This window comes from Gossypium hirsutum, chromosome A01 (assembly GCF_007990345.1).
Source record: "Gossypium hirsutum isolate 1008001.06 chromosome A01, Gossypium_hirsutum_v2.1, whole genome shotgun sequence".
Taxonomy (NCBI): domain Eukaryota; kingdom Viridiplantae; phylum Streptophyta; class Magnoliopsida; order Malvales; family Malvaceae; genus Gossypium; species Gossypium hirsutum.
In genome coordinates this window covers 115361522-115369770 of record NC_053424.1, presented here as the reverse complement: position 1 = coordinate 115369770, position 8249 = coordinate 115361522, and the positions used below count along the sequence as shown (strand labels likewise).

At 36.0% G+C, this 8249-nt stretch overlaps 2 protein-coding genes across 2 annotated transcripts; both read right to left on the bottom strand.

Annotated features, from left to right (window-relative positions):
- Positions 1 to 888: 888 nt before the first annotated feature.
- On the bottom strand, positions 889 to 2573 carry LOC107925677 (uncharacterized). The gene is made up of 3 exons (XM_016856389.2): positions 2087 to 2573; positions 1530 to 1637; positions 889 to 1434 (listed from the first exon to the last, which is right to left on the bottom strand). The coding sequence occupies exons 1-3, from the start codon at positions 2396 to 2398 to the stop codon at positions 1123 to 1125; spliced, it is 732 nt and encodes a 243-aa protein (XP_016711878.1). The 5' UTR covers positions 2399 to 2573; the 3' UTR covers positions 889 to 1122.
- Positions 2574 to 3769: 1196 nt separating this feature from the next.
- On the bottom strand, positions 3770 to 7372 carry LOC107925661 (uncharacterized). The gene is made up of 4 exons (XM_016856371.2): positions 6546 to 7372; positions 5945 to 6100; positions 5181 to 5846; positions 3770 to 5053 (listed from the first exon to the last, which is right to left on the bottom strand). The coding sequence occupies exons 1-4, from the start codon at positions 6882 to 6884 to the stop codon at positions 3971 to 3973; spliced, it is 2244 nt and encodes a 747-aa protein (XP_016711860.2). The 5' UTR covers positions 6885 to 7372; the 3' UTR covers positions 3770 to 3970.
- Positions 7373 to 8249: the final 877 nt, after the last annotated feature.

The window sequence follows — 8249 nt, the reverse complement described above, 5'->3', positions numbered from 1 at the left end:
TTTAACCAGGAGAGATGAATGACTACTCATGCTAAGTTCCCTTTTGTTCTTTTCTCCTACGATGTAAATTATAACTACTATTCTACGGAGCTGTAAAATACTTCTAGAATGTAAATTACTACTTGTGCTTGCATTCTCCTTGAATGCAAAATACTACTTGTGCTAAAGTTATTAGCAAGGCTTACCACTTACCTTGTATTGAGATAAAGTTTAGAGAGCTTCTAATGAAGCAGTTCCCTTTTTTCTTTTTCTTTTTCTTTTCAATCTTTTTTTTTGGGGGGGGGGGGAAACGGGGTAAACTTACTAGGTTTAAGTGATGATGAACATTAGCGACAACTAGTTATCAAAATGAGACACAAACTGGAGTGATTTCGAGGTTTTCACTCAGTCATTTAGAAGAAAGATGAGATTGAAAAAAAATGTTACCCACATGATTTTCAAGGTGAAAGAAAGACTAGCAGCACTTTATGGCTATGAATGAATAAGTATACTTGAGATACAAATATTACAACAGTTGTGTAGTTCTATAAGAAATTGTAACTTTAGAAAATAATATGTTTTAACCAAAAGAAAAGGAGATGAAGTGCCCATTAATGACAAAATGAATGATAAAAAATAAGCTGACGTGAAGACAGAGACCAAGGCCTACAAATGCTCATTTAAAAAGATGAAACCTATTGAAGTTGTCCGAATTAAACAAGGGAGCAAACAGATACAGATAAAACTAAAAATGCAAGGATAGCTTTGTGAAAATAGCAGAGCATCATAAGACTTTAAGTGCAAAATCAGTTGATAACAAAGAGAATATTAAAATCCAACCAAAATGAGAAAATCTTTCAAGAAGTTAGATACCATTAACAACATCAGAAGTTAAAGCTAGATGACATGTAGAATGAAGCATCCATATGAATCAGATTCGTAATTACAAACAAAAAAGAAAGCAATTGTACATAATTTATCCACATAATCCTCCGTGAACTATAAGACCAGCAGTTTCACCCCAAAGGAATAGAAACAAAGATAGAAATAGAATTGTAGACACAACATCAATTGAACAGCAGAATAAAAAAGTACAACATAACAATAACTGAAGGAAAATGTAACCAATAATCAAAAGCACCATTAAAAGAACTTGTTATACTGGCTAGTGAGAGAATCCCTGAGATTAGAATAAAGGCCAAACAGTGAGTACTGCCGAAGGTTCTCAACTTCATACCATGAATTCAGGGCAGAAAGGTGCTTATCTGTCCCAGAAAATGCTAGCTGTATCCCAATACTGCAATCAACAGACCCTCCATGGTTTTTGCAGTTGTTTGTATTAATTGCACAATCTTGTTTGTTTAGGCACACAAAATTTGATCTTCCCGAACATTGAGCACAACCATCCCTTTTCCAAAACAAGTTTTGCAGCCTGCCTTTCTTAAACTCAAGCACCTGCATAAACAAAACCATCATTAGTTTCTATAGACTTTTACTGAGGTAAAAAAGCTAATACCATTAAAAGAAATCCATTCTTCTTATCCCCTTACCAGAGTGAAGCTTGTTACAGTGTAGGTACCGTTTGCAACAAACGCAGGCAGAGACCTTGCAGCATATTTTCGACCAGCAAACGCAACCATATACCCACCAACTACGTCCTGAAAATATCAAAGCTGCCAGACATTATATATCATATTCATGTGACAGAATTACAAGTCTGTGAATTGACAAGGTAAAGGAAGTGCTCCAAATAGATTATTTGGCTTGTTAAGAACAAATTTGACAATTTGGGCACATTTTGGCTGACACTTTTACTGCTTGCTATTCTGGTAGCAAATATGATTTCTTTTCAATAGCAAAATGTGCAATCAGAACGGTATTGCTTTCATTGTTTTCTCAATTCTAGTCAACTAAGATTTAACTATTATCTCATTTTGCTTTTTTGCAACAAGCAAACACAAAATTGGACCATAAAGATCAAAGTAAACTTAAAAATTACATTAATTCTAATCCAAGGATCCTCAGATCCAATCATTCCAGAAATTCTAGTAATTGAATATTTCAAATAAATTATTAAACAAAGATAGAATAAGAGTGGATGGCTGACCGGAGTAAAAGAGGAGGTGTTAATGGTGAGGAGAGAGATCTCATCAACTTTAGGTCTAAACAGAGCGAGGCGAGAGTTGGCGTTCGACAGAGAGAGTCGGCGATCGCAAGGGGACAACTGAAGTGAGCTGTTGAAGAAGAATGATTGTCTCGATGCGAACGCGATTCCAAAAGTGAACCCATCCGAAATCTGGACTTTCGTGTCCGAACACGGTAAGTACGCGTGGTTCGTGTCGTCGCTTGACTCCACCAATAGTGATGGCGTCGCCGCCGTCATCAGAAAAAGAAGAAAATAAACCGCCGATTTCGCCATAATTTTTAGTAATTTGGTTTTTGGTGGATCTGATCTGATGAGTCGTTGAAGTAAAAGCTCTTTTTTCCAAAGAACCAACTTGAATGTTAGTTTGGATTTGGCCCGTTTGTTTAGATTAGTTTTGGGCTACGCATATCAAGCTTATGAGTATTATTGTATTTGGTCAAAATATGCTGTTAGTCACTCTACTTTGACAAAATTTTAAATTTAATATTTTTACTTTAAAAAATAAAAAATTAAGTCCTTTTAGTTTTTTAATTTAAATATATCAGTCCTATCATTAACATTTTTACTATTTTCCGTTAAGGTCTGTTACCTTATCATGTTGATTAGGCTATCCTTATAAATGTTGCATATACTCGACGGAAAATAAACATATTAAGATAACAAATTTTAATAGAAATTCCTAATTAAAGTTTTTAAATTGAAAAAGTAGTGGGATTGAATTTTTAAATAAATCTCAATTTTTTAAATAAAAGACTAAATTTTAACCTTTTATTTACTATATCTATATTAATAATATAATAATGCATGAAAAAAATAGTAATAGTAGGTAAAAATATAGATTTTTTAAAAGCAGGTAAAGTTATAGCTGGGTTAAAAAGAACGTGAGGAGTTTCTCTAAAGAGAGTTGTTTTTTATTTTAAAATTATACATGACAAAAAGTTTTTTTTATTATTTTAAGATATGAATTTTCAAGTTTTATTAATTAATTTGATGTTCGATTAATTCGGAATACCATATTTAATCAAGAGTTTTAAGTTATAAATTTTACTATAATGAGTTAAACAAATATAGGAGGTTATTTTTTTGGTTATTTTTGTTTAAGTTTACGTTTTGGTTTCTAACCTTATTTTATTTTGTAACAATTTAACCATCTTTTAAGAATGGGATGAAATCGAACATGGCAAGATGGCAACCATAAATGGCCATGACACCCGGTGAATATAGCTGCTAATTTCGCACGAAAGCAGGCTCATAATCTCCTAGAACGACGGGTTCTTGATAAAGACTGTATAATTTCAAATCTTATAGAATCAAAGACTTTGACCAAACATACAAATAGCGATGGCATGCGCCCCATCATTGTCAATACTTTTCTGTGTAAGGGTTACATGATTTACCATTTAAGTCAACCCAAAGTTGCTCAAATGTTGGCTAAAAGGAACAAGTCAAAAGCTTACTTTCGTCATGCCACATGAAAACTTAAACAAAAAAGAATCCTTTTGCTAAACAATTTGGAATAAGTATTCAACTTGGTCTCAAAGGAATCAGAAAGATGAACTTTTAGAAGCAAGTTTCTTGAAAAGTACCTCTATACCTTTGTGCAGGATACAGAAAAAAAGAAAAGAATATCTTGACACCAATTCATATGAGAAAGGTTAATGTTATATTTCCATTTTCCAGAAAACTTGAGACAAACACAAGTCCTTTTCGCCAAACTGATCGAAACAAGGAAAAAAAAAAAACTCAAATGGGTTCCTCTTTGTTAAACCCAGTTCACAAAACAAAAAGAAAAATGAAAAAGAACCAAGTTAGAGTAATCACTTCCCTAGAATTTACAGTAACTTCCTATGCAGTGACTTCAGTTAACTGAACTTCATCCGAGTGTGGCGCAGAAGATGTCTTGGGTAGTGGTTGTAACAACTCGGTATAGTGGAATTCAATCTGTAGTCGGTGATGTAGTGGTGTTGATGCCATTAAACCCTTCTTGATATCTGCTTGCAACTCCCTAATAGGTATAGCAGCCAAAAAGCTCTTTATGTATTCCTTGCAGGATTCCTTGCCTCGACAAACAACCTCCTCGTTGCCCTCAGTCTTGATCAGTTCCTCAGGTTTGGTAACTACAGCTCCTGCAATGGAACCATCCTGAACCTGTGCATTTTTTGGTTCAACAGCTGCCGTTGGTACCAGCTGATTGCCATTTGATTTATCATCTGACGGTTGAGCAACATTCGGTTGTAGCTTGTGGATTATTGTATCACGGTCAAATTTCAAGATGTAAGCCTGATTGCATCCCTCATAAAGCCTCTCTCCTAATGTGTCGATGATATAATAAGCTTCTGGTTCAACCTTCAGGATAAAAAAATGGTCATTCCAGCTAACAATGAAAACCTGAGGTTCAGCACTGTTCAGACATTCTGCACGACTAATCTCGTCCCAGATGTTATCGAATGACATTGCACAATGCAAAAAGTCAAATTGTCCCTCATCCATCCCCTCAGGATGGAAAAACCCGATAAAGGACTTCCTTGGCACTACGGAAAGAGGACGTATTTTAGCTTGTAGAACTGTCTCGAGATCGAAGTGTTTGTCAGGGAACCGTTCCCTATAGATTTCGTTTTCACAGAGGTACCTCCATTCCAATGAGCCTTCTCTTATCAAACTATCAAATTGAGACTTAATGGGCATCAAATCACAGTTTTTCTGAAACCAATCAGCGATAACAGCAACAAGGGCTGTACATGCACTTTCACCAGCGGCTCGCTCACTCCTTTGATCGATAGAAGCAAAGAAGACATGGGATTGAAGCTTCAAGAGTCCATCACGGCTTACCACTTCTTTCTGTTCCCAACTGCCAACCGCAAAATTGTCCTCCCCAAATTCAGAAACTGATGTACGGTTTACAGATGAATCTTCATCAGTTTTGTGCCACTGCCAAGACAAATGGCAGCTAAATTCAGAACTTAAAATACTCAACGAAATTCAGGATTAATAAGTTAAATGATGATCAGACAGTTTACATGTGAATTGAACTAAAATATCAATGAATTATTCTTACCCCAAGCGATTCATCAGAACTAAGCTGACGGCGGTCAAAATCAATGTCATCTCCACCTTCTTCTCCATAGGCTTTCTTTAACAGTGGTTCCCCTTTCACTTTAGGAGACCTGAAACTCAGCTTCCTTTTTCTCCAAGGCAAAATACTGCGCTTCGAAGTCTGCAGAAGCGATGGCTCTGACATCAATGCAGCAGAATCCTCAAAGTTTGAGCAGCCGACATCTGATTTCCGATTGCTGTAGTACACCCAATCCTCACTGATCCCCACGCTGGAGTAAAATGATCCCCCAGCATAATTCGAATGTGCCAGAGTACCATAACTAAATGACTTCCTAATGGTGGAGTCATCCTTTACCTCGTCCGATTCTACTTCCTCAAAATCATCTAGTGAATCGGTGTCCAGTGGATACTCACCATCATCACTACGAGCAGAACACCTTCCTTCACTACCTTCATCCTCTCGACAAGCTTTTTTTGCTCTCCTAGTAGAAACGTACTCAGTAAAGATTTTCACTTTTCTAAGACCAGCTTTAATCGCAGAAAGCTCATCCTTTTCCATTGTGACACTTTCTCCAGACTGAAGAGGTGATGCAATAGGCACTACAGCTCTCTGTTCCGGCTCACTGGTTTCTTGAGTAGTTCTTAGTTCCAACAGGCTAAGTGATATCTACAGGATGAATAACAACTTAATAATTATAACATGAAAAAAAAACATACATCTCCGAATGAAGAAAAAAAAAAGAAACTTTCGCAAGAGGCACATACGTAGAGTTGGGGACTTGGCTCAGCGGCACCAGTGGAAAGTGTGAGCGGTATTTTTATCTCAAACTCTTTATCTTCAGCCACAGATGCATATTCAGCAAGATTCAACGATGCCGTCCCAACAACAGTAGCCTTGTTCTTTGGTCCCTGGTTCAGCCCCTGTATCGAGAAAGATAACCTCTTGAAACGGACAACAGTACGATGATAAAAGAAAAACATAACCTTCCATAATTTAGACCAATCAAAAAGATCAGACAGAAGAATTAGTAAGTCAAACAAGAAAACCAATGATGGAAACAGCTGTTTCTGATGTTTCCTATGGAATAAAATTAGCAATGTTTCAGAACATGTCCAACTGTCCTATAGTCAACAGTCATAAGGAAACAAAACAATCAGATGAATAGCAAAACTGGTTCGAAACTAAATTCTATTCTATGGATTTGTATAAAAACATGGATCAGATAAAAAAAAATCTTCATTTCAATTTCAGACCAATTGAACAACCAAAATAACATACCAAACAAAATCAAAGAGTAATAAATTGAATACCCAAAAGGCCAAAAACACTTAACTCTTCAAAGAAACATGTTCTTGTGAGACTTACATTCAAGACAGAGAAAGCGATCTCCCAAGGATGAAAGACATTGTCTTTATAAGCCGATAAGCTACAAAGGGTTTGAAACTCTTCATCCCATATAATGACGCCGTTCTGGCCAACGCCGCCGTCGACTTCTTTAGTGAAATTCCTCTTAACCGTTCGCCTTAAAGAACCAAGCGAAGCCTTTGGACCTTTCCATCGAATCTCCACCGTTAATTTCTCCGGCTTCTCCTCACCTTCCCTTTTCAGATCCCACCCTTCTAATCTCCTTACAATTAACTTCACCTCGTACTTTTTCGAAACCAGAGGCGGCCATGGTCGCCACCTCATCATCTTCACCACCATTTCCCAAACCCAAAATCCAACAACAACAAAGAAACAACCTTAAATTCGTGGAATTGTAAATTTTCTCGAAATCCCAGAAATTATATATGTTATCTTTCTGGGTTTTTGAAATGTAAACCCCAAACTACCCAAAAAAAACAATCTTGAGGTTCTTGAATCAAAATAGAGAAGGAAAAGAAAGAAAGGTAGTTAAAAGAGAGATTAAAAAATGGCGATTTTAATAGTTAAAAGGGAAAATGATTTGATTTTGAAAGGAAAAGGGATTACTCTCTTGGGGACAGAGTACAGAGACAGAAGGGAAGGGGGTCCCTATTTATAATAATAAAAATGAAGGGAGAGAGTGGACATTGATGAAGGAAGAAGGTTGAATGAACTTAGGCTCAGGGTCCGGGGTTAATAGGGTAACTAGGGTTAAAAGTGGGGGAGGCCAACAAAGACAAAAGGGTTAAACTTTAAGTAAGCAGAGAGAGAGAGAGTGAGAGACAATGATTCTGGTATCGACGGGGGCACGATGTAACCGCGTAATAACGATATTTTTTTTTTCTACAAAAAGAAAAAATTAGAAACGCATACTATTGGTAACATTCACAGTCAACCTTTGAATCCACTCACAAACGCACACTTTGATCCCTCTTACTTATTAGAGTCAATCCGTCCGACAAAATTGATTTATTGTTTAGAAGCGGCTCAAGGTACATTTACTTTGAATTTTGATAAAATTGTAAATACTTCATTCATGTGTATTTTCACCCAGATAATTATCATAAATCTTTAAGATTAAAATATAGAGAATTTAAATACTTTAGGACTTTTTTATTGTAGATGTAAATTAATCTCAGCCATTAATATAATTTGATTTATATTTTTAAATTTAAGAAAGTTTAACTATAAATAAAAATTTAAGATTATGATCTTTCAAAAGTTAAACTGAGTGTGTGATTTGTCAAACTAAAGTTCTAAAATCGTAACATTAACCCTTACTGTTTTATCAGTATTCAACAAAAAACAACCTAGCGAAGGAGAACAACCTAGCGGAGGAGGCTTCCAAGCGATTCAATGAGGACCCTGATGGATACGTGAAACTAGGGATAGCCACGCTCGTTCAATATCTCAAATGAAATTTCATGCATATGCTAGCACTTCTTGTGGTGAACTCAATATTCCTTGAAAATTTTGCTTGTTCTGACACTTCCATAAACCCCATAAGATAAATGTAATCATATCCCATGGAAGCATTTGAAACTCAACAACTCCCTAGACCAACAATTACGTTCTAACCACTGCCAGAAAGGAATAAAAAAGAAATCTGATTGCATATTATTAATCCGCAAGGATATCTATACCTCTCTCGTAAAAGGACATATG

What these genes read in the sequence shown, in the direction of transcription:
- LOC107925677 (XM_016856389.2), bottom strand. Translation starts at nt 2,398, where the DNA reads ATGGCGAAATCGGCGGTTTATTTTCTTCTTTTTCTGATGACGGCGGCG. An exon ending in ACACCTCCTCTTTTACTCCG is followed by an intron (nt 1,638 to 2,086) that starts GTCAGCCATCCA and finishes TGATATTTTCAG; the next exon opens with GACGTAGTTGGTGGGTATAT. An exon ending in CTGTAACAAGCTTCACTCTG is followed by an intron (nt 1,435 to 1,529) that starts GTAAGGGGATAA and finishes TTGTTTATGCAG; the next exon opens with GTGCTTGAGTTTAAGAAAGG.
- LOC107925661 (XM_016856371.2), bottom strand. Translation starts at nt 6,884, where the DNA reads ATGGTGGTGAAGATGATGAGGTGGCGACCATGGCCGCCTCTGGTTTCG. An exon ending in TCGCTTTCTCTGTCTTGAAT is followed by an intron (nt 6,101 to 6,545) that starts GTAAGTCTCACA and finishes TTCTCGATACAG; the next exon opens with GGGCTGAACCAGGGACCAAA. An exon ending in GTTCTGATGAATCGCTTGGG is followed by an intron (nt 5,054 to 5,180) that starts GTAAGAATAATT and finishes TTGTCTTGGCAG; the next exon opens with TGGCACAAAACTGATGAAGA.